The sequence below is a fragment of the Centroberyx affinis genome, unplaced genomic scaffold (genome assembly GCF_046629955.1).
Source record: "Centroberyx affinis isolate AG114_WGS23_722 - 3 ecotype Tasmania unplaced genomic scaffold, CSIRO-AGI_Caff_v1 ptg001303l_1, whole genome shotgun sequence".
Taxonomy (NCBI): domain Eukaryota; kingdom Metazoa; phylum Chordata; class Actinopteri; order Beryciformes; family Berycidae; genus Centroberyx; species Centroberyx affinis.
In genome coordinates, this window is record NW_027279809.1 from 28,400 (window position 1) to 53,651 (window position 25,252).

A 25,252-nucleotide genomic window follows, 5' to 3' on the forward strand; every position below is an offset into this window, starting at 1 on the left:
CTGGTGCTGTGTGTGCGTGTGTGTGTGTGTGTGTGTGTGCGTGCGCATGCATGTGTTTGTGTGTGAGAGGGTGCATATGTTTGCGTCGGAGCTTCCCTTGTGTGAGTGTGTATATACCAATTTGTGCTGTGTGTGTGTGCGTGCATGTATTTTTAGTGGTGCCATATGTGTGTGCGTGTGTCTGAGCCTCCCTTGTCTAAGTGTGAGTGACTGTACTGAACATAATAATAATATACTGTATGTAGTGCGTATGATGCCTGCAGGTTCTTAAAATGTCTTCATCATATCATCTAAACTCAAGGCTGTAGAAGCTCTTCAATACAGTTAAATAAAGAATTCTGAGTCTTAAATTCACTTTCAGAGGTTTTAAAATGTTGCAGTTTCTTGTGCCGTTTACCTGGTAAGAAATCAGCCCAGTCACATCGACCTGCCTGTGTATTCTGATGCTATTCCCGAGGTTTTCATTTTCACATTCACTCCAGCTGCAAAATGGACCTCATATTCCATTCCGACTGGGATTAACAAGATTGTAAAAAGAAGCTTGTAAATTAACTTGATGAAACTGGCAGACAGTCTAGTCTAGACACCGGCATTCTTGTTAATTCTTTGAATGTGCATAGAAGCGTGTGTGTGTGTGCACTTTGCATCCGTGAGTGAGCGTGTGTGTGTGTGTGTGTGTGTGTGTGTGTGTGTGTGTGCCTTTCGATAAAAATCTGCCATTGTCCCTCTCGGCAGCTCTGCAGGGCGTCGCTGTCTCAACCCCGCCAGACTATCGAGCATGTTATCAGACAGAGGAGGGCATTTTGGGCTGATCGATAAGCTTTCCGGATGATATATGCGGGCTGGGTGCGCTGTCCTGCCTAGCAACCCACCCCACCCCCGCTAAAACAACATTTCTGTTCTTATCGGGGTGTAAAACCGTCTGCCCCCTCGACCCCCCCACCCCCCCCCTCCTCCCCCGCATCAAGTCCTCTGTCGCTTCTCCCTGCTCTCCACCCCTATGTCTGCTTTTCTATTACTCGATCCCTTCGTGTTGGAGGTGTTTGTCTAGAGTGAGGGAGAGCGCCTATAGTAATATCCGAGGAATGATATTTGAATAAAATTCACTCTGGGATAGCAGCATCGCCTCCAGGGACGTCACAAACTTGTTTCAAACAAGCCTTTGCAAGCAAATCATTGGTTTCCAGGACAAAATAGGAGCAACATTTGAATCGTGTCAAACTGTATATCCCCACCTGGAGTCACAACCTACTCATTAGAGCCTCATTTTCACCGGCAGTATGACTGGTGGGAATAATCAAGACAAGGAGTGTTATCAGCAGATTGGAGTTTTGTTTATGTGAACATTTCTCGGAGGCAGAGGTGTTCCGGAATAATCTCACAGGTTGAGTTAAACCTCAGTGGGCGGAGCCGAAGAACCACAGTTTTTCCGAACTAAAACTCAAATTGAGGTGTTATCAGAGAAATGTGGAAATATGAATGGGGTGATGTCGTAGCTGGAGGAGATCTTTACACTTTAGAACTGTAGTTGGAAGGAACAAGTAGTGATTTGGCAACGAAGTCAAGGGTATATGCAGCGTGTGAAGTATACTTACCCCTTTCTTATGAGAATATACTGTCAGTCGAATTATTTTTCAAGTATAAGGTCAGCCCAATTACTATTCAAAAACATAGTCCAGGCTGCTCACCTCCCCAACTGCCACTACAGAACTCTCCAGACCCAATTTCTACCTATTCCTGCCTATTGAGATCCGGCATGAGTCCAAAAAGTCAAGTTTTTTACGTTTTAACCTCCTTTGAGCCCCAGATGGACGAGATTTAATGACATCAGGACAGTTCAGACAGTGTCAGGTGCTGTAAGGTGTCTTTCACAGAAAACGTTTCCTAAATTGTCTTTCCAACACTTTTCCTGCGATTGTCTCAACTTTCTCGCTCGTACCGCCCTATGTGCCGAACCGCAGCCATTCGATACTACAACGTGAAAACAAATGTATTTACAGATGCTATTAATTTCAGGTCTGACTGACAGGCCCTATGGACTCTTTTGCACGCTTCAGAAAGGATGTGTCAACACACCCATGTATCTAGTAAGATACCACACACCTAGGATGTGTTAAAAAACGTGAACAAACACACATGGACCCACCATGTGTTGTCCCTAACTGGACACAGGAAAGTGTCGAAAATGGCGCATCCTTTCCGAGAGTGCCATAATAATCTCGCCTCATGTAACAGAAAGGTCCCCCCCCCCCACCCCCCCATCCCTCAAAGCAATCTCGCCCGAAAGGATAGATAGAGGGGGGAATATTATCCAACCCCATCAGAGAGGGCCGACTTGTCATTTCCACGCTAGATGCAGCCAATCTTCGGGACGCCGTCGCTACATTTTCTTATACACAGCCCGAGAGAAATAGCTATCAGAGCGAGGGCGAGGACGCTGACGAGGTTGTTAGACTACCAAAGAGATGTGCGGGCGCGTGTGCATCGGCCCCGCGCGAGCTCGTCGGCGAGGGAACGAGACGGAAAAAGACCCTAAAATGTCAAAAAACCGAGAGCGTGCGCGCTTCCTCGCACCTCCTCGTCTTCAAAGATCAACAGCTGTCTGGAAACTTTCGGCGAACGACTCATCTCTCTCCCCCTGTTTCTTGGGCTTTGTCTTCTCGTTTTTTTTGTTTTTTTTATCTCTCTCTCTCTCCCCCCAGTCTACACATCCCTTTGTGAGTGTCTCTGAAACATATGGAGCATCAAAAAAGAAAGCAACCAAAAAGGGTTTCTGTCTACTTGTTTAAAAGGAATCAATAGCTCCGTCTCTCTCCTTAACTACTTCAAAGAATCCGTCTGTGCCGACGCAATAATACATGAAGGTTGGAGGAACCATCTGTGTGTTATTGAGTTATTGTTTGAGAGCCTGTCTGGGAGTTTATAAAATGAGGAGTGTGTAGGAATTTGCGTGGGTGTTCAGTATGTGTGTGTGTGAGAGTGAGAGACGTATTGCTTCCCGATAATTGATTTAATAGCCAGTCCTTGTTTTCTGTTACCTGGAATTTTCATTTTGCCTCACCCTCTTCACGTTGTCGATTCCCATGAGGCTTTGCGGCTGGCGTTCGGACACTCCGCCACTGACCGCGGGCCTTAATGGAAAAACCGTGGCGTCTGCTTTCCGCCGATATGACCTGTTTATGCCCACAGTAGACGGCAGTGGCCTAGAATCCGCCGGTCCAAATCAATGGCATCCCGAATGATAAACTCATTCCTAAATACACTCTCCTCTCGCCCCAAAGTAGAGAAAAAGAGAGTGGGGGGGGGTGTGAAAATAGGGAGGGGAGATGGAAAAATCAAAATCAATAGGTTTTTCATTACCACTGTGATTCACCAGTCTTTTCTGATTATTTTTCCGTCGGATCCGTGGACAAAGGAAAATGGTATTTTTTTCTTTTTTTTTTTTCTTTTTCTTCTTCAAATCAAATTACCAGCCGGCCCCCGCGAATGGAAATAATAATCAAGGGGGCGTCCCGCGATGTTTTGATTCATCTCTTTGCACTCTCCCCACCTCCAGCGCTCCAGGTAGGATTGATTGGCCGGATCGATGGCGCCAGAGCTAATTGGACAAAAGTAATAAATATTTAGCCGTTTTTTTTTTTGTTTTTTTTTTTGTGTTTTTTTGGGTGGGCGGGGGCACGACACACACACACACACACACAGAAGCACAACGGAGCATTTCCATCATTATTGTTATTCTAGTGAAAGCGGGCGGGCAGATTGCTTGATTAGAGCGCAGTGGACTGAAGGTCAGAGGAATCCATACTCTGCCGGCTGTTTTGTTTGCCGACGACTCCCAAGGCCGCGCTAATTTAGTTTTAACTCAGAGTTTTTAAAACAGGCAAACAGCGGCGGAGGAAAGGGATTGTTTGGGTTGAATGAGATGTAGATTTCTCCCTTGCTATTGTTCTCTTAATCAGGGACACACACAGGCACATGCACACACACACACACAGGCACTCACACACACACACACACACACACACACATCCTAGTACATACACATACACATGTAATCACACGCACACTTACCAACACACTACTTTCCATGTCCACTACACAATTAATGAGACTCTATACTAATTAATAGTCACTATTGGGGATTACTTCTAGTCTGTGCTCTGCTTTTATTATTATCATTTGTCGTTATTATTCATATTCTTTCATTTGATTGAGGATTGTTATGTAGAGTTCAGTGCCTAATTTGATCAAATGGATAATTAAAAGCAACTGATGCGCTTGTCCCTGTAGTTGATTTATGATAGACCGGTACTAGGCAGCATGAACGGAAATTGACTAGTACCTGGATCAGGTGTGTGACTCCCTCAGTTGTTTTTGAAGCAGTTCCGTCATTTTGACCCACACGTCTGACACTCCCTCGTGTTTGATGAACCAGGCTTTAATTGACGGTGCCACCTCAAGCACACAGCTCATCTCAAAACGAAGACGTTCTCCGCTCTCTCGTTTCTAAGAAGTTTTTTGTCTCCAAGACAACTTCGGGAAGAGCGTCCTCCACAAGGGCACGGAGTATGGACTTGGCATTCTTGGATTTGATAAACACCTATTGTCTCTCTTTCCCCCTCCATCTCTTCCCTCCTATTAGTCTGCGTTGTGTTGCGGTATCGGTGGATTCTGCCTCCGCGGCAGCAGCAGGTGTTTGGAGGGAGAGGCAGTGACACATGGAGGCGCCCTGTCAGACTAACTCATTAGAGACTCCGCGCCTCCTTTGTCTCCTCATTTAGAGGGGAGGAAAGCACACGCACACACACACACACACACACACAGAACAGCAGGTGGCCGCTGTCCCTGCAGGACAAATCAAAGCAGGCAAACTCGACACCTCCACAGCGGATGGACATAAGAGGAAGAGAGAGATAGAGAGAATTATCATCTCCATACGATTTGAGTTATAAATTGCTGTTTGTCAGTTTTTGAAAATGCACATTTTGTATGCCGCTTTGGCAATGCTGTTTCTAGACAGTCATGCCAGTAAAGTCACTGATCTGATTATAAAGTCAGAGAAGAAAAAGTTATCTAGTTAACGCTGTTACATCCTCAACTTCTGCTATATTTTCCGACACTGTAAGTTGCCTCCAGTGTAAAAAAGTGACAAGTGTGACATGGGGAACCCTCTGGGGAGGCTAAGCATATGGTAGATGCTCCACAGGAAAACATGTTGTTAATTGATGTGACTTAGTTCGACTGCAAGTACATGCATTAGATATGCAGTGATAATAACCACTGCATGGATGATTAATGGTTATAATAATGATAATAAATATGATAAACTGTATTTATGCAGCGCTTTTCAAAGTTACAAAGTGCTTTCGAAAGACAAGGCAGTGAGAGTAAAAAGAAAGCAAATACAACACAACAGCACAAAAGATAAAAGATTAAAAAATATTTAAAAAAGGCACAAAAGTTAGCAGTTAAAAGCAATATTGTACAGATGAATATTGTACCTGTATGTCTTCAAGCAAGTTGTTCCAAAGTTTAGAGGCCCTGTTTGAAAATTCTTGATTTTGTCAGCAGATCTCAAACTGTGCTCAAACTGCTTAAAAAAAAAAAGTAATCAATAAAATCTTAAAATTGATTCTATAATCAGCAGTGTAAGCTGGCTAAGTTCTAGTTAAAAGCTGAGCTGCTGCTTTCTGCACTAGTTTTCTGGTTGATGCAAGAATACAGGGAGTTACAATAATCAATACGAGATGAAATAAGTGCATGAAAGACTTCTTCCATGTCTGAAAAAGACAGAAATGGCCTAATTTTAGAACTATTTCTTAGGTGATGGAAACAAGACTGAACAGCTCTTTGTAGTTATTTCTCAAAAATTCCAATCTGAATCAGATATGACAGTTGGTTTGATATTAGATGCCAAGATTTAGATGGATTTTAGATGTGGTGTAATCCTACATTTCCCCCTAAATGAGATATCAATTAGTGTTTGGCTAATATGGGATTTTGAGGGCCGCAACCAGCAGCAGTATTTTTGCACTGAAGCTGCCTATAGCTGATATTTTTCGCTGAAAGTCAAAATGTTTGTTTTTGTATTCTTGTCAGGCTGGAGAAGCTTCTGCTAAAAGCCCTTAAGCCATCGTGGGACACTAAGGGAGCGTTCACGCCAATCATGTTCGGAGCTGTTTATTTGAACTCTGGAGCATTTACTCCTTTAGTCCCAAACCCCCACACCCCCACCACCGAAACCTCTAACCCGTTAGGATGACAGGTTACCAAAACGGTCCAATAAACGAGTCTACTTGTGAATCTGTGTGACTTTTGTTTACAAGCCCTGGTTCACTTGGAATTGAGCAGCGGTAACCTAAACATACCAAATACAAAAATGTAACAAAGCTTTTTCTTTGGTTCGGACCAAAGAAAACAAACTGGAGGTGTGAACCCAGACTAATGAAATTCTTTTAGGTGGGTCAGCAGCACCTTAAGCCAGAGTGAAGCAGGTTTCACTGCAGGTTTTACAGGTTTTACTGTTCAGTAAAATCCTCCCACACCACACTGGGATGAATTGTCTGTGGTCAGCCATCGTAAAAGACTAGCTGACTAGCTGTGGTCGAGGAGGAACTTCCATCATATCAGCAGTAGATGACACTGATTGGCCCATATCCAATTACTAATGAAAGGCTAATTGGCAAACTGATATATCAATATAACCCATTTGAAAAAAGCAGTGGTGGAAAAAGTACTCAAATCATTTACTTAAGTAAAAGTAAAAGTAGCAATATCATAATGGCAAAATACTTCATTAAAAGTAAAAGTTCTGCATTCAAAAATGTACTTAACTAAAAGTAAAGTATTAGCAGTAAAATGTACTAAAGTGTCAAAAGTAAAAGTACTCAGAGTGTTAAATTATTGACTCTAACAATTTTTTATGAGCTTATCGTATGTTTTTGATGTAAAACCTTATTCTGCAAAGTAACTAGTAACTCCAACTGTCGGATAAATGAAGTGTTGTGGAGTAAAAGTAGAAAGTCTCACAAAATGGAAATACTCAAGTAAAGTGCCAGTACCTGAAAATTGTACTCAAGTACAGTACATGAGTAAATGCACTTTGTTGCTTTCCACCTCTGGAAAAAGTAGACTGGATATGTATCCCAGCTGTCATATGTGGTGTTTTGCAGTAGAGTTCTCGCTATGTTTGCTCACCTCTCCCTAATGCCTTGCCCATCCAAGCAGAATGGAATGAAAGCGCTCACTGAGGCTTAGTATCGACAGCCCAAGTCCCTCTGTGGTATATCTGGAGGCTTCCCCCCCCCCCTTCCCCCCACACACTGTTAATTTATTAGATTTTAGTCATGCCTCTGGTTTACTTTGAGAGTAAATTAGATTAGGAAGCTTCGGCGCTGGTGGGGGAAACGGCATATTTTCGCATAGCGAGAGAGGAGAAGAGTAAAAAAAAAATATATATATATATCTACCTCCCTCTACTTTTCGTTCTCTCCTTCTGTCTGTCTCTCTGTGGGTGTGTTTGTGCCGGCTAAGATGCGAGCCTGCAGGAGTGCGTGTCTGTCCTCAACTACTATTAACTTCTCTCATCTTCGCTACATGGCTCCCTACTCATCTCTCTCTCCCTCCCTCTCTCTCTCTCTCTCTCTCTCTTTCTCCCTTAATACGTGTGTTTGCATGTCCGTGCGCGTCCGTGCGCGTACGTGCGCGCCCCCCGACTTCCACTACTGTTAACTATTCTCTCATCTTCCCCAACACGGCTCCACTCTCATCTTTCACAACATGGCTCCCCTGCCTCTCTGTCGGTCGGCCATTTTAGAAAATCTCTTCTCCTCTTCCTCCACATCTGTCTCTTCGCCCGGCTTCGGCGTGGCTCTGGTGCTGCTCTGCTTTAAAAAAAAAAAAAAAAAGAAAAACACACACACACACACACACACACACCCTGCTGGGAAGAAAAAAAAAACATAAAAAAAACCCCCGTCAAGTTTCTTCATCCTCCTACCGCATTTCACACATTCTCATCCTCGTTCTATCTCTCCTCTCTCCTTCCCTTCCCTGTTGCCTTTCTTCATCCTCTCCTTTTTTTCTCCCTCACCCCCCCCCCCTTCCTCCTCTGGCGCACAACCTCTTTATAGCCCTCCTTGCCATGCTGCGATAATTAGTCAGCGCTAAAATAATACAGCCTCGAGAAAACAACAAGAGCTGAGCAGAGGGCTCGGCTCCGCTGGGAGGGAAGGAGGGAGGAGGGAGGGAGGGAGGGAGGGATGGAGAGAGCCAAAGAGAAGGAGAGAGAGTAAGAGAGGAGGGGGAAGGAGCTGAGTTGTGTCAGCCGATTTCAAATGGCTACCAGCGGATTGTTAGATAATGAAGGTTTCAGGTAGCTGAGTGTGAGTGTGTGTGTGTGTGTGTGTGTGTGTGAGACTGCATGTCTCCATTCTTCTGCTGTCTACTTTTTCCCTGCGTATGAGTCAGAGTGTTGTGGATGTGCTTTGATGGCCTGTTGGCCCTGCAGTCATCACAGACTCCTCTCTCCATCCTGCCTGACCAGAACACAGCTAGAGCCCCGCTGTTGTAGGGCATGAAAAACAAACAGCACTATGAAAAGCCATGCTGTGTGTATGTGTGTGTGTGTGTGTTAGTGTGTGTGCATTAGTATGTACTTGTGTGTGCACATCCACATCTACCTGTACAGCAGTATGAAAGCTCATGCTGTGTGTGTGTGTACATATGTGCAAAGTACAGTGTATGCAGAGTATGTGGGTGTGAATCAGTGTGAGTATCGCATGAGTGCAATCACACATCCATGTGTGCAATTCTGTGTGTATATTTGTGTGTATGTGTGTGCATGTGTGTAGGGCTGCAACTAACGATTATTTTCATTGTCGATTACGCTGTCGATTATTTTCTCGATTAATCGATTAGTTGTTTGGTCTATAAAATGTCAGAAAATGGTGAAAAATGTGGATCAGTGTTTCCCAAAGCCCAAGATGACGTCCTCAAATGTCTTGTTTTGTCCACAACCCAAAGATATTCAGTTTACTGTCATAGAGGAGTAAAGAAACCAGAAAATATTCACATTTAAGAAGCTGGAATCAGAGAATTTTGATTTGATTTGTTTTTTCTTAAAAAATTACTCAAACCGATTAATCGATTGTCAAAATAGCTGGCGATTAATTTAATAGTTGACAACGAATCGATTAATCGTAGCAGCTCTACATGTGTGTGTGCAGGCATCTTTGTGTGCATTTGTGTGTGTGTGTCTGTACAATAGTAGTAGTGTGTGCATTAGTATCTGCAAAGAAATGTGGATGCAGTTTTTTTGTGTATGTGTGTGTGTCTCTATGTGTGCGATTGTGTGTATGTTAGTTTATGTGTGTTTGTGCATCTATGTGTGCATTTGTAACTGTGTATGTGTGCGTGTGTATGCGTGTTTGTGTGCGGGGGTATGCACTGGCACATCGATGTGTTCATTAGCATCTGAGTATATGTGCACAAGTAGCGTGTGTGCGGTGTGTGTGCGTCTACGCATGAATAAGTGTGTGTATCAGCGTGTGTGTGTGTGTGTGTGTGTGTTGCAGCAGTTGTGCGGAGGGCAGACGGGAGCCTCAGAGACAGACAGCCCACGGGGTTGGGAGCAGTTCGCCGCGGTCTCGTTACGCTATGCTAATCACAGCCAACGCCCGTCACTTCTCATCCACCGGCGGGCTTTATTGGACCCAGCCCAAGTCCAAACTCCTCCGTTACAGTTCAAACTTCGACTCGCTCCAGCGTACGAGGCGGGCAGATTTTTTAGGCTGCGACTCCAAAAAAAAAAAACGCTGCTGAACCAAACTTCCTTTGACAGGGAGATCTGAGGGATTTCTTTTGTTGACGTTGAGAGGTGGTGGTTGCTGACAACGTAGCCGACGCAAAGTTTGTCAGTTCGCCCTAGTTTGCATGCGACGCGACTGAAGGCAACTGAGGGCAACCGAAACTGCAGTGGCTCGGCGGATTATCATTTCAAAGGGGCGGTGACAGCCAAACACTATGCTAAACATGACTCGGTGATCACGATACACACCGCCAGTAACAATATTTTTTTCTCGCACGACTAAAGTGTTGCCTTATTTTTTTTTTTTTACCTTGCATCATCGTTTTAAAACAGGCTGTTAAAGCCACTGATATGTATTCCGACTTTTTATTGAATTGTTGATGGACAGAATTCTTCACATCGTTGCCATGGAGAGGCAAATTCAGGTCAGTCAGTCAGATTGAGACTCCTATGAAACTTCATCACAGTTCACAGCACTGAAGAAAATCATTTTCTCCAAATCATGTCTGCTCTTTGTTGGGCAGTGCCTGATTATTAAAAGATAAGGAAGTTGTATTATTCTGTTGTATTATTTCAGTTAACTATGAATTTTCGCACCTTGACAACAAATTTTCCTCCCGTTTCTCTCCAAAACGACAAAATATGTGACAGAGGAGAAAACAAAGATGTCCTTCTTATTGTCAAAAGTTATGGCAGCTTCAGTATTTAGAGTCAGAAAAGGTGAATTCCTTCTTCTTCTTTCCGGTCACGTCTTTCCTTGATGTTCCAACTTTTGCGCTGTGGGACTGGACACAACCTGTACTTGTTCTTCGAGGAACAACCAAAACTGACCCCCAAAACTCCACTCTAACATCCTTTTTTCCAGGTTTTCATGTGTTTTCATGTGTCTATATGCCATGTTTTATATCATAACATCATGATAACACCTTTTTTTTCCTCCTCCTGTGTTTCGCAGCTGGGACAACCTACATCTTCGGGCGAGGCGGAGCCCTCATCACGTATACCTGGCCACCCAACGACCGGCCGAGCACACGGGCAGACCGGCTGGCGGTGGGCTTCAGCACGCAGCTGAAGGAGGCCGTTCTGGTCAGGGTGGAGAGCGCCAAGGGACTGGGAGATTACCTGGAGCTGCACATAGTAAGAGACATCGCCTTGGGGTTGGGATGGAGGGCGGGAATGGGGACCCAAAGCTTGCATGCCGTAAAACTGCTCATTGGGGAGAGTCTGGAGCTGTGTAGGTTAAGACGAACCACCAGGGGGTTTGAAGGGAGAGAGAGAGAGAGAGGGAGGGCAGAAAAAAAAGGGGAGAAGGAAGGTGGAAAGATGCCAAGGGACCGGGAGAGAGGACCTGGGGCTATTCAGACGATTCACCGGAGATCAAGAGAAGGGAGGGAGGGAGTGGGAAGGAATGAATGAATGGATGGAGGAAGGAGAGTCAGTCAACGGAAAGGAAGGATGTGGAAGAGGGAGGGGAGGATGGGCGGCACCAAGAGACTGGGAATGAACCAGGAGAAAGATTCGCCGAGTGGGGGGCGGGGGCTGAAAGAAAGAGACATACTAGACGAGAACTGAGGGATTTTGTGAGATGTTATATATCTTTGTGGAGGATATTCAAACAGAAGCTACTCTGTGAGATGCTGTTACTTTAGATTGAGAAGAGATGCCAGACTATGCTGTAGCTTGACAGGTTGGAGTTGGGTTGAATATCTCACTTGCAGTTCTTTGGGTCAAACTTCAGTTAAAAGACACTGTCAAAAACGTCGGTATCAGATTCTCCATTGGAAATGATCGGTAATTCCAGGTTTTACTCGAGTTTTGGGTCGTAAAATCTCTACCGTTTGTACTCCGTTTGAATTCAGACAGGATTCTTCTAAGACTTGGGTCAGGCCAAAGGCTCAAAAGTTCCAGGCCTGATTCAAGCTTCATACCAGACAAGACAGGGGCCAGATTGGATCAGGGTTCGGGGGTGGCTCAAGGCCCTCAAGGTTTTAGGGGAATTGTCAGGTTTTTCTGGTGAGCGGCATTTCTATTTTTTTGCGTAGTCCTTGAATGGGTTTGGAGGAGGGCAAAGAGGAGGTGTCAATGTGTGCAGAGAGCAGAAAATGATGAGTGATCACCCAAGGGCATCTCTTTTATTCTCTGTCAAACTAGTTATTAGCCCCATCTCTGCTCTTATTACTTTCATATGTTAGGCTAAAGGGCCATTTTAAAAGCACCTCTAATGACAACTTTAAATGGCAATTAAGGGACATCAGGCATTTAAAAAATGCACTAATGCAGGCGCTAACTGTCTCATTGACCCTTTTGCTCCCTCTGCCCGATATTGCTTTCCGAGCGCGTATTCGTTTTAATGGCAGTTTTTCTCTTAATTACCAGCCAAGGCCAAACCTGGTGACTCTGATCCACTCATGTTGCTGGCGTCTCACAGTCACACACATAGACAGTCAGGTTGAAAGCTGCAAACAATGTAATACCAGCTGGTGTGAAAGACATTGCCTTGTCCCGCAGTGCCTTGTCCCGCCTCGAAAAGCACTCACTGATAAAATACTATCACTATCACTATTATCGACCCTCCCCCCATCTTTCTGCTGTTTCGCAGAGATAAATGGACTCGCATTCACATTGATACTCGGCTATCTGCGTGCACGTACATGTGTGTGTGTGTGTGTGGGTGTGTGGGTGTATGTGTGATCACACCCCTCCAATATCCCGGTGACCCCAATTTGTATGGGCTGCCGGTGCCTGGAAGCGACAGGAACACAGTTGACCACGGGTCGCTTCTCATCCAGCTACTCTTTAAGCTGAGAGGGACAGAGGGAGGGATGACTGGGAAAGAGAAAAGGGAGGGATGAAAGAGCGCATGGGGGGGGGGGGGGGGGGGGGCGACGCTTGGGCCCAGCACTTCGGGTCAAGGCCAATTTTAAAGCTCTTATCATCAGCGATAAATAATCATAATGACTGTAATGATGAAAGATTAGAGTTGTAAACGCGATGGGTGCAACAAATGATGCTGAGGTCGAGGTGGCGATGTACCTTATAGAGGACTACCAACTAGAGTAGTTGAACTTTAAAGGGCCAGTTCCTGTTTTTTTTTTTTAATGCAGTATTCAGATGGTTGTTTCGCCTCAGAACCACATGAAACTGGAAAGTATGAAGCATCCAATGAGCCGAACAAACATCAACAAAACAGACACTACTGAAGCTAAGATATCTTCCAAAAAACAGAGAAAATAGCAGGAACTTTCCTTTAAAACAACTCTGCCAGCTTGGGTTCAACTTTGTTCAGAGGCTTAGATGAACCATGGTGCATTAGGTTTTTTATTCTAGTCTGAAGGAAAGTCTCCTCTCAGTGTGTCTCTGCCTGTCGCTCACAATCCCTCATCAGTCATTCTTTTGCTCCCTCGTCTCTCAAGTGCATATTCTCTATCTAACTTCTCTGTCTTTCATTCACTCCCTCGTTCCCTCACCTCTCCCTCTCTCGCGCTCTCTTTCTATATCTCTCTCCCTTTCTCACATCAGTGCCTCAGACACAGCAGCACCGCTCCTCCGCTCCCATTGCAATTACATTTCATTTGCTGCCGTTCCTCCCGAGTCACTCGCCTAAATGACTCCGTTCAGCCCACGGTGGGTGTTTGGGCCCCTTTAATTATGCCCGTCTCTCTTCAAGGGGAGAAGTACAGGCAAATTAGACCTGGGAACCCAGGGGCCCTGGCCCCATATCATCCCATCTGATGGGGGCCTCGCAGACCCAATCAAACTACAAAATAGCTCCACATTCAAACAATGATGGCAGCCTCGAGGTCCGATACCTGGGGCCTGATTCGTTAGCTTTGGCTGCCAATTCACAAACAGCGTTTCATTCTGCGTTTGAGGTTAGCTTGTTGGATGGACTCCAATTAATAGGATTTCAAAGGTTTTAACCCGGACTGGCAAATTTGAAAATGGTTCAGTGGAAAACTGAACAGCTATGCACAACTCTGAGGAAATTAGTTTGTCAGACAGTGGACAGTTTTGTCACTGACAGTGTGCACTGCAATAGAGGTTCCAAAGCAGAAATCCACCGTAATTCTGTATTTCCATGCACTTTTCAAGCATTATTAATGTTAATAACAACTATATCCTTCCTAAGCCTGCATCATTAGGGGCGTCCTGATGGCTCAGTGGTCTGGCGTGTACCATGTAAACGTGACGTTCTGGACCTTCCAGGACCTTTGTCGCATGTCATCCCAATCTTTCCTGTCTCTCTCTACTTGGAAGAGAGACAGCCTGTATCATTGGGTCAGTGGTGGGGCAAGTAAAGAGCACAGACCCAGATCAGTACTCTTTCCTCTCATTACAGCATATGACACGGTGCTGGTGGATGCCCCCGTCAGGCTCTTTCTCTGTCTGTCTCTCGCTACAAATGCTCGGGCACGGGTGGGCACAGCTGATAATAACGTGCCAGCGAGATGTGATAGGGCATTATTCCTTATCTCTCACACACCACCCGTCTCTGTATACCCTTCTTCCCTTGCCCACCCTCCTTCATACCCCCCCCCCCCTCCTCCTGCTGCTCTCTCCATCTCCATGACAGAGGGGTAGGACATCATTTCGGCACATCTTCATGACATGCCGCCATCAGGGCCCGGGGTGGGAGATGCAGAGAGAAAGGGATGCAGATGCAGGGAGATACGGGATGAGGCGGATGCGCTGAATCTGTAGCCCGGGGAGCGGTTTAAAGGGGAGGTGTCCTCGCAAGACCTTGCTTCTTGCAGATGCCCAATTATTTACTGTGGGTGTGTCTGAAAGCTCTGCAAACTTTCTAGTTGGCATTTGAGAGTTCTAGCTGCAAAGGATCAATTTGTCACAAGAAATTCATTAGCTGGAAAATGCCAGAAAAATGAATCACTTCTGAAGCAGACCAAACATGACTGCATATGTTGCAGTCTGTGTTACTTTGATTTTGGCGATATCCTTGGTGCTCAGCGTTCATTGCTGTGGTGTTTCTGCACTGCTCTTCCCAGAGATCAGCTGTCAATCAAACGGTGTGGGCGGAGCTATGATGTCTTTTTCCTTGGATTTTGGATTTTCTGTTGATGCAGTTTGAATTTCTCTTGTCTTTGTCTGTTCAGCTATGGTGGCTGTCGCTGCTCATGCTAAGTACAAAAGCTTTCATGAACTGGCTATAGGTTGAATCACTATTATGTGATATCAATCAGTGATAGAGAGTACCAAAACAGAAATGTATTTCTATGAAAATGTCACAGATTATTACTTGAATGTGCACTTCTATTTCATAGTTTTTAGTCCCAAACAATGTCTTTTGCAAGATTTTATCCCTGCAGAAGTAAAAATGGACATTTGCGAGGTCAGGACATCATCTCGGCCAATCTTCATGACATTTCCACCATCAGGGCCCGGGGTGTGAGATGCAGGGAGTGAAGGGTGCAGACAGAGAGATATGGCAGCCGGCTGATAGACTGTATCTGCTGCCTATGGCTGCTGGAAAAGGGAGATGTCCTTGCGAGACCTTGGGACCCAGTCATAAAAAAGGTCCTGGTGCAGTTATTTTCGCTTGCGTCCAAATTCTAGGGCTTAGGAAAAATGGATCGAATGGAAATGGAATGAATGGTTTGTTTTGTCCAATTTTCTGCCACATATCAAAAGTTTAACTGACTTCTGCTATTACCAAAGATATAAATGCTATAGATATAAATGTCAGCTTTTAATCATATTCTTTTGAATGATCATATGACTGAAGGTAGGATAAAGCCAGACTGTTTTTATAACCCGGACTCCTAGTGTTTAACTCATACACAGTTTTGTACTTTAGGATCCCAGCTGAGACCTTTTCCAGGACATTAAGCTCACAGAAAGAGAAATGACCACTTAAGAGCTCCGATCTGAATAGAAGCACAATCCCATGCTTAGGGCCGCTAATATGTGGGGTCTTTTATACAGCTGCTTCAATGACTACAAAGGCCAATAAAGTCGCAGAGAAAAAAACAGAGCAGCAAAGTGAAGGTATTTAGCATGCACAGACTTCATTACAATGAGTCACCGATGAAAAGAGCAAATATCGGAGCTATTGTCTTCGCGGTGCTGCTCATAAACTTTCTAAACGGCCTGACGGGCGGCTGAATAGCAGCTTACACTCCACCTCCCGACACCGGGACTCGGCACAAGCTTTTTTTCTTTTTTTTTTATTATTATTATTTTTTAGGAGGTGTCTGTGTTTGTATTTATCGCCGTCCGCACAGGCACCGCTCACATTTGACAGTCATTACATTTACAACTGGCGAGCTGTCCCGCTAACTGCTCCGCGGGAAGTGTCTCATCTGCAGTTATGGGCCGGTGCACAGCGCGCAGCGGGCCTCCCCCGGCTACCTCCATCACTGGCTGTCCGGTCCCGGCTCATAGCATTAAATAAGGGCCGCCTCTGATTACCCGTTAGGGAGCCATCCCTCACTGGTGGGGGGGGAGGGGGGGGGGAGATGGATATATTTTCTCTCTCTTCTATCCCCCCCCCTGACAACTCCCAGTATGTGACAAATGCTGATTGAGAGAGAAAGAGAGGGAGGACAGCGCGCCCCTGCGTTTGTGTTAGTGCACACAGGCTTGTTTGCGGCGGGTCAAAAGTACAGCACCTGACTTCATTAGCTTTTCCCCATGATCTCCATCTCTCTCTCTCTCTCTCTCTCTCTCTCTCTCTCTCTCTCTCTCTCTCCCCTCTCTCTCTCTGCTGGCTACCGAGAGAAACACTGGTACCACTGCCTCGCGGTTATCTATCAGGAGTTCAGGCCAGCGACTGTTTAATTATGGGTGGAAAAATGTGATCCGATGTGCGACGGCAGCCGGGGATGAGATGAGCGGCGAGGAGAAGGGGGCGGCGGGGGGGGGGGGGTTTCGTAGTGCAGCAGGGAGCCGAGAGATGCTGGCGTCAGATAAAGGTAGATGGCGTTGCAGATAAAACTGTCAGGGAGAGGCAGAGGCTTTTATCCTCTACTCCCCACCCCCAGTAGCAACACACACACACACATACACACAGAGGAATGGGTGTGCACGCACACACACACACACACACATACGTGTCCGCATGCACTCCCCCTCCACTCCTAACTAGCTGTCAGTAGTGTATGAGCATGCACACAGACACATTAACAACTCCCCCGTTTTAACTAGCAGTGAGTGGCACACACACACACACACAAACACATTTACAAGGACACCTTCACATTCACTTACACCCATGACGCGTATGATTAGCCCCCGCCACACGCACATTCCTACACACACAGTCAAATTTACAAGGGCAGCTCCGCACACACACTGTCCCACACGTTGTGATTTTGTTATTTCCTTATTTATACCCCCCCACCACCACCACCTCCCCTCCCTTTAAACGAGTGTCACTTCTACAAACGGCTCTCCTCCATCTTGTCAGGGGGGAAAAAAGCAAAACATGCAGGGAGGGATGGAGGGATGAAGCGTGGAGAACAATCGAGGGGAGGACGGGGGGGAGGGGGTTGAGGGGGGGGGGGGTTGCGTTGATGAATGCGGCTGCCTCGCAAAGGGGAGCGTGGGCCGCGGTCGGTAACGAGATCGGGTCCTGGTGGGTTTGGCAGGGTCTCTCTCCCAGGCGGGCGGGGAGCCTGACAGCCTATCGATTAATCCTTCCCCTCCGCATCACTAATTAATTCTCCCCTCCGTGACAGATTCCACCTGGCCTCCGCCTCCGCCTCCCCCCGACCCACAGGCTTCATTCTGGGGGAGTGTGTGTGTGTGGGGGGGGGGGGGGGCAATCCTGGTGCAAAAAAAATTGTGAAAAATGTCGATCAGTGTTTCCCAAAGCCCAAGATGACGTCCTCAAATGTCTTGTTTTGTCCACAACCCAAAGATATTCAGTTTACTGTCATAGTGGAGTAAAGAAACCAGAAAATATTCACATTTAAGAAGCTGGAATCAGAGAATTTTGACTCTCTATTTCTTTCTACTACTACTTATTAACCGATTAATCGATTATCAAAATAGTTTGCGATTAAATTTAATATTTGACAACTAATCGATTAATCGTTGCAGCTCTACTGTTAACTATAGATTTATTAAAATGTGATGGAAACGATTTACCTGCCCATCACTGTATAACTATATCAACATCAGTTAGCTATGGCAAGGTGTGGCATTTGAGTCCATATTTGATCTTGAAGCTTTGTCACTATAATAGAGATCAAAGAGCAAGCAAAAACAGCCATGAATTTATTTGGAAAAGACATATATTTTTTTTTTTAAATCATGGCTCATTCAGGACAAATGTTCCCTCAAAGCTGATAGTTTGATGACCTATGCCTAATAATGTATCACATTGACCATACAGTAATAATATATTATTATCAGTCAGCAGTCATTGCTCCACTTTTCCAGTAATTCAGTCAATATGAGCAGGTTTCGAAGTTTTCGTTGGATTTTGCCGTAGCTTAGTGTTCAGTGAATTGTTGCCCCTGCTGATTCTACCATGTAAAATCCCAGGTACCCAGAAACACACTGAGCATACTTCCATCCAGAGGGCCAGTTTGTTAATTAGGTGACTTGGAGCACCAATACGTCGCTCTGCCTGTAGCTCAGACCGGCTCTGCATCCCATGTGAGCTCTCGGTGAGAGTAAATGGATGGCCTCCCAGGATCAATAAGCTATTAGTGTCCAAGAGAGCAGGCCTGTCTGTATGGGTTCAGCCCTGCCTAGGATAATCACCTGGGAAGGGAAAAGCACCCCATTGCTTTCTGTTCTTTCTTCCTCTTTCTCTGTCTCTCTCTTTCCTTCCGACCTCCCGCCTCTCTCTCTACTCTATCCACTCATCCACATCAAGGGGAACAACCTTGTAGTGTGTACACTGTGTCTGCTCTCTCTCACCTTAGGCCAGATCAGTACTGTATGGCTGCACTGCATGAGTAATTCCTGCCTGCTGACAGTTACAACCTTTACTGCGATGCATATGGGTTGTATTGTCCAACAGTCTCATACAATGTCATGAAATGAGTGTAAACTCTGAAATGCAGATTAGATGAAGATTATGTTTCTCCACCGCAAAAGGAATATGTGAGAATAGCATGAATTGGACACACCATTTTCACGTGTTCGTCATGTGGAAACGTTAGCTGATGGTTAGGTTTAGGCAGGTCATGGTTAGGCAACTAAAACAATTTTGGATGAGGTTCAGGTCAAGGTTTTGGTCATGGTTAAAGGAATGAAAAAAAATTTTTTAATTCTGTCATCATCTCCTCCCCCTCATGCCAGTTGAAACACAGGTGAAGTTTGTCCATATAACACACAGGGAGGTTGCAGCACAACTCCATAGCAGCCTTCTCCAAAACAACTGAAGTCAGTGGGGACCAGTTCTTCTGAGTTCCAAAAAGACCTACAGTATATTTACACCATCATTTAGTGTGAATCTTAACTACAGCTGATTGATTTGCAACAAATAATGGTGTATAGGTCTTTCTACTCACAGTGTGATTGTTTGGCTGTTTTTGTTTTGGAACTCTAAAGAACAGGTCCCCATTGACTTCAGTTGTTTTGGAGAAGGCTGCTACCAAGTTGTGCTGGCAACCTCCCTGTGTGTTATATGGACTAACAAATTTCACCTGTGTTTCATTTGGCATGAGGGTGAGTAGATGATGACAGAATTTGCATTTTTGGGGCGAACTATTCCTTTAACCTTTGCAAAAACGGAGTTGAAGGTAAATGTATCCGCCCATCCACCACTCCAGCCACAACACCCGTACTTTCCACCATGTTATTTCAATGTCACACTACTAGCTGTTTCTAGTCATTTCTCCTCCATGTAATCCTTGAGAGAAACACATTTTCTCTCACTTCAAGCACAGAGCACATTTCATCAAATTTCAGGAGACCAGGCTCTGTTGTCAGTATTGTGATGCATTGCACTGACATGGCAGCAGCATCGTCTCCGTCCCACATATAACTTTATTTCACGTTTAATGTGCATTTCCCTTTCAGCGTGTGGGGTTTTTAATCTTGGAGATAGGTTGGATCGGGATTTAACTCAATGACCCTTGGCATGTAAGGGTTTTGCAACGGCTTTCTTTGTGAATCAGGGTGGAAGTTCCAGCAAAAAGAAAATCTATAGTTGGCCCCTTAGTCCCCACGCTCCGCAAGACGAAGAGAGAGAGAAATAAACGAGATTGGTACGGCGAGGCGGAAGGAAAGGGGAGTGGAGAAAAGAAAGAGAATATAACAAGATGGAGGGGAAGAAAAAAGAAGAGAGAGAGCAGATTTATCCAGTCTGCGTTGTCAGCCTTTGTGAGGCGCCCTGAAGAGGGCTGTAGCTTTCCACCGCCCGGTCCTCGCCAAAATGTCACCACCGCACATCCGGCCCACAGCTCCCTCCGGACGCGCCTCAGCCGGGGCCTCCCCTCCCGCGCCGCACAGGACGGCCCGCAGACGCCAACACAACTCCTAATGCAACAAACACAACGCAGCTGAATGTTACTCATGAGAAATCTTACCTTCATTTGCATGCTGATTCATCTACACCTACTACTACTACTACTACTACTGCTGCTGCTGCTGCTGCTATTAACAATTCTCTGTGACTAATACACTCATTTTCTGTTTGAATGCACAGGTGTCTGCCCTATTCTGAATGGCCTCATTAAAACTTCTCTATCCGCCGATTAACTCATAACGCTGACACAGGCATGAATTTCAGATTGGGTACGTCATACTTAAACAAACACCGAATTCATACAACGCTTCGATGCGAACTCCCATTTCTCTTTTTTAACGCATACCCCAGCTACTGCTGGCTGTGTGTTATCATTTCTATTGAGTATCATTGCAGCCTGTTAGCATTTTATCTTTTACTGTTTGGACTTTGGCTGACCCGCATGCCTTTTCTTCCCTTTGATTCATCGCTACATCCATAATTCATCCTTGCCCTTTCCACAAAAGTTTTTCTATCGACTTTCTGCACTGTATTAATAAAGCCTATATCTTCTATCGATTGTAAAGCTGCTGTGACTCTATGCCCCCCTTTAATATCTCAATCGACCGCCAAATGTGCGCCCTCCATCACTTTTCACCTGTTTTCCTCAACAAAATTAGCCCGTACACCCTGGTTATTCCCCAACACAATGAGCGCTGTGTTGCTGTGAGGAAGATCAGCACAGTCGGGCCTTTCGGATTTCCTGTATTGAGTCCGACCGTTTGAACGCTTCCCACCCCAAATCTCAAAATTCCGGTCAGCTCCAAGCCCAAACATTCTGTTTCCAAATCTTTTCTCTCTGTTATCTCAGTTCGCTTGTTGACTTCCTTCGGGGATGATGTTTTCTACTTTGAACGCAGTCAAGCACAATCTATCTGAGAGAAGAAAAGAAAGCAGCGCGGGGGAAAGAGAGAGAGAGAGAGAGAGGTAGCGAGAGAAACGGACCTGCAAAACGCAGAAGTGGAAAGAGGGAAAAGGCAAAAGAACCAGAGGAAGAGAGATGGAGTGCGAGAGAGAGATAGGGGAGGAGGCCGAGAGAGGCAAAAAAAAAAAAAAGATGTTTACATCTGCTCATCCATGCAGAGCTCACATGTCCGTGTTTCCAAGCCCTCGGCGATGTACTCAAGGCAGAACCGACGGATGCATCCTTTCTCAGTTTGCCGCTCTTAACTCGGCGACTCCATCGGCCACGCTGCTGTTGACAGACCGGGGAAAAAGGCACTTCATTATTCAACACTTTTGTTGTTCTGAAAATGAACGCACATTAAGAATGGATGTGTGGGGCCGTCAGCAGAAAATTTGGTCAGAACGGCGAACGAAGCTCTCGAAAAGGGGCTGGTGTAGAGCGAAGATAAGAAGAGCACATTTTTTCTTTTTTTTTTTTTACTGTAATTCCTTTTGAGGAACAAAAGAGCTCTTAATAGACGCCGGAGCCGCCATTCCGCAACGAGTCGAATTCACTTCAAAGCGCCTCTGAGGAGAAAAGATAGACAACCGGCCGGGCCAATCCCGGGACAAGAGGATGATTGTGCCATTTGTGAGTTCAGACTTTGTCCCACCCCTAGGCTGTTGAGGCTGCTGGTGTATAACAAGTGTTTTTTTACATGCACTGTGCGAGAGTGTTTGTGGTGAATGTGCACAGTCCACAGGCCATGTGTATTTAGTCTAACCATAACTGGAGCAGTCATTTTACAGCCAATTAATTCCCATTGTTTGGAGAGCAAGATGGAGAGCTGAAGAGGGGATGATGAGAGAGAGAGGGAGGGAGGCAGCGAGACAAAAAGGACAGATGGGCACAAGATACAAAAGAACAAAAATGGAAAATATCCTCTTATCCCTCTTGTTTGCCCCGCCGCCCCCCCCCCCTCCCTCTCTTCTATCTTTTCCTCTGCGGGTCGAGGAGTGCTCTCACCAGTAATCCATCCCCGCTGATATGGGTGGCTGAGGTCTTAGCTCAGTGAACAGAGAGAGAGGTAGACTTTTCTCTCTCGCTCTCTCCCCCCCCCCCACCCCCCCGAGAGATGAAAATCCTTTTGTCAGACCGGCGATAACTGATGCGGGATGGGCCCCGGAGGCCCCTGCGAACCTGTCGCAGAGACCCCGCCACGGATGTTCGCTCCTGAATCTTTCATGCGCTATCACCCGGCCGATAAGGTGCAAATAGGATTCGGTAAACCGCGGCTATTGCCTCGGCAAATCCTCTGTAAGACCACTTTGGATTGGATTTTGAAGGCAAGGCGGTGGTCGAGTAGGGGGACGGAAAAAAAAAGAGGAGGGGGGGGGATGTATGGACAGAGTGAGCAACAAATGGAGAAAGAGGAAGCAAGAGACGAGCCAACCAAGGGGGACAGAGAGTGGGTTATGTTCAGCTGTAAGTCTATACGAGCGGGCAGATATACAATTAAATTGCTCGCCCATACCGAATGTGCTCAGCGATGTGAGACCGCCGTACGTTTCCACCGCTCTCCCCCCCTCCTCCTCCTCCTCTCTCTTCTTACTGGATATATTCCTTCACTGCCGCTCGCAGTATGAGAAGACTGGAAACGGGCGACGAGGAGGAGGAGGAGGGGAACGTGGGCGGAAAGGGAAGGCAAAGGTGAGGCGAGCGACGGAGGGGTAGGTGAGTCGGGCCAAAGGCTAGGGAGATAAGAGGGAGGGAGGGAGGGAGAGGGAGGGGAGGATGGGACAGTGTACATATGTTTATGTAGCAGAGGTGGGTGTCCTTCACGGCCTTGGAATAGCCAAACACACACATATAACTTCCCCCAAATCCCCTGACACTTCAACTGCTGCACTGCCAATCCATTCCACCTCGCAACATATGCTACACACTATGGTTCAGACTTCAGACTTTTTCGATATACTGAAATTTCGGTCGGCATGCCAATGGTAACACACACACCTTTTGCTGCAGCCTAACGCTTTCCACGCTCTCAGTCTTCAAGCAGTTCAACCGGCTGTCCTCTCATATTCAGCAGCCTCTTCTGTGTTCAATTTGATGAGCGGCAGAGGAGGACAAAGTGGGGGGGGGGGGAAATAGCACAGCTCTCACTCACTTTGATTCATTACGGCTGCTGTTCGCCGTCTCTCCCTTTCTCCTGGGCGGGGGGTCAGTCAGAGGGAAACACATAAGCAGCCGCGGCGCAAATGGTTTCGGCAAACAAAACAAAACGGGGCCTTTTGTTTTGTTTTCTTTGCTTTGCATTCGCGAGAGTGAACAGAGACCCTGAAGAGGGACAAGGTCATTTCCTTCGTGGCGTGTTTATGAGACGTTTAAAACAAAACAATGCTGTCGCTTTTTTCTCGGTGCTTGAGGACGACAATACTCAGAGAAGTGGAATCAACACCGAGTTCGAGATTCGACTCGCCGAGCGGAATTGGCTCACGTACTCCCTCCGTAAATTTTTACAGGGGGGAGTAAAGCCACAAGGGAGGAACCTCCAGTAAGTGATTGAAGGATTGGTGTCATCAAATTATGCCTACACGGTTTAGGAGGAGAAGCAGGAGGAAGCGGCGCGCTGAAGTTCATCATTCATTCATTGGCTGCCGCCGCAGAGAATTGGGTCTACCGGCACTTTCTTTAGTTCTTCCGGTTGGTTTCGGGACAATAAACTGCAACAAACAGCAACAGCCTTCAATCATTTAGTTCGCAAGCCTTTTTGTAACCACCCCTCGTCTTGGAAGTGCTTGCCCTCTTTCTATCCTTCACGTAGGAACTGTTTAGCGGCGGAGTACAAATTAAAAGCCACTTTGGCGGGATGTGAGGAACTCTGCCAGTCACAATTTGCTGAGGAAAGACAGAGCGACCCGGAGAGTAAAGCAAAGGTAATCCTCTGCAAGTCCAATTTCAGGCCATGAGCTTACTCCATCAGGCAACCTTGAGCCCCCAAACACGGGCATCATTAAACGTGTTTGCAGCCCTTTTTAAAACTTTAATTTGGCAAACAGACTGGATGGCTGCAGCTAGTGGGTCCGACTCATTCTTGTTTGTTCTCTTATTCTCCCTGTTTCCTCTCCCCCCGTCTCTCTCGCTCTCTCTCTCTCTAATTCCCTTATTCTTTCACTGTTTTTTTTTTCTCTTTCCCTCCCTCTCTGCTGAGTCAGTGCTTGTACTTACACAGTGCCAGGCTTCAGGATGATATGCTGAATAAGAATAAGTACCCTTATATCCCTAGCTGATATAGCAAAAGGGTGGGGGAAGAGTAGGAGAAAGAGGGGGAGTGACAAGTAGTCAGTTTGACTATAATGAGGGGATGCAACAGTGTTTTTTTTTTTTCTTTTTCTTTTTTTTGACACAGTGTCCAAAAGGGGAAATGTGCTGACACTACTGCAGCAGCGGCTATGATGTGAGACGTTTTGGGGACACATTCGGTCAGATTAGTAAAAGCAGCCACAGCGACTGAGAATTCAAAGTTAGCCAACAGTTGGGTAAAGTTAGATGAGTGTACTTGGCAGGTGCACGGACCCGTTAAGTTGCACAGGAAGTCAGTTAGGAGACAATGAGTCCGCTGACTATAATCGGAGCGCTTTAACTATTATCCTGTGCATTTTGGACGCGTGGATCCATCCGACTCCACTAAGACTGTCTGGGGCGGTACCCGTCAAGCTGTTCATCTCCTCTGCAAAGAGCTGGGCCGACTCAAGGAAGAAAAAAAAGGCTCGCTAGTTGGATGTCTTCCCAGAGCAATTAGCTGAGCCCACATGCCTGTTTGATTAATACACCGATGAAAATTAGCTTCTCCCAGCCACTTGCCGAGCCTAAGCCCCTTCCACCCTGACCAGGATGCGTCCTGTCAGTCTGTCAGCAGCCCCTCTTCAGCCACTGTTGACTCATCTGCAGGGCATATGTAGGGTGTTAAATTCCAAAAGGCGTGTTGGATTCATATGGTCTGCACGGCTGATACCGTAACATTGATGAATGGAAGAGCGAGCAGCCCGCAGTTGGCCATTTTGACAAATGAAGC

General features: G+C 46.1%; 1 protein-coding gene across 1 annotated transcript in view; it reads left to right on the top strand.

The window, feature by feature from the left end:
* LOC139649202 (neurexin-2-beta-like) overlaps window positions 1–25,252 on the top strand; it is a 140,190-nt gene that overhangs the window by 27,629 nt on the left and 87,309 nt on the right. The window contains exon 3 of the mRNA XM_071525538.1: window positions 10,764–10,945. Within this exon, the coding sequence (XP_071381639.1) occupies window positions 10,764–10,945 (182 nt within the window). The remainder of the gene's footprint in view (window positions 1–10,763; window positions 10,946–25,252) is intronic.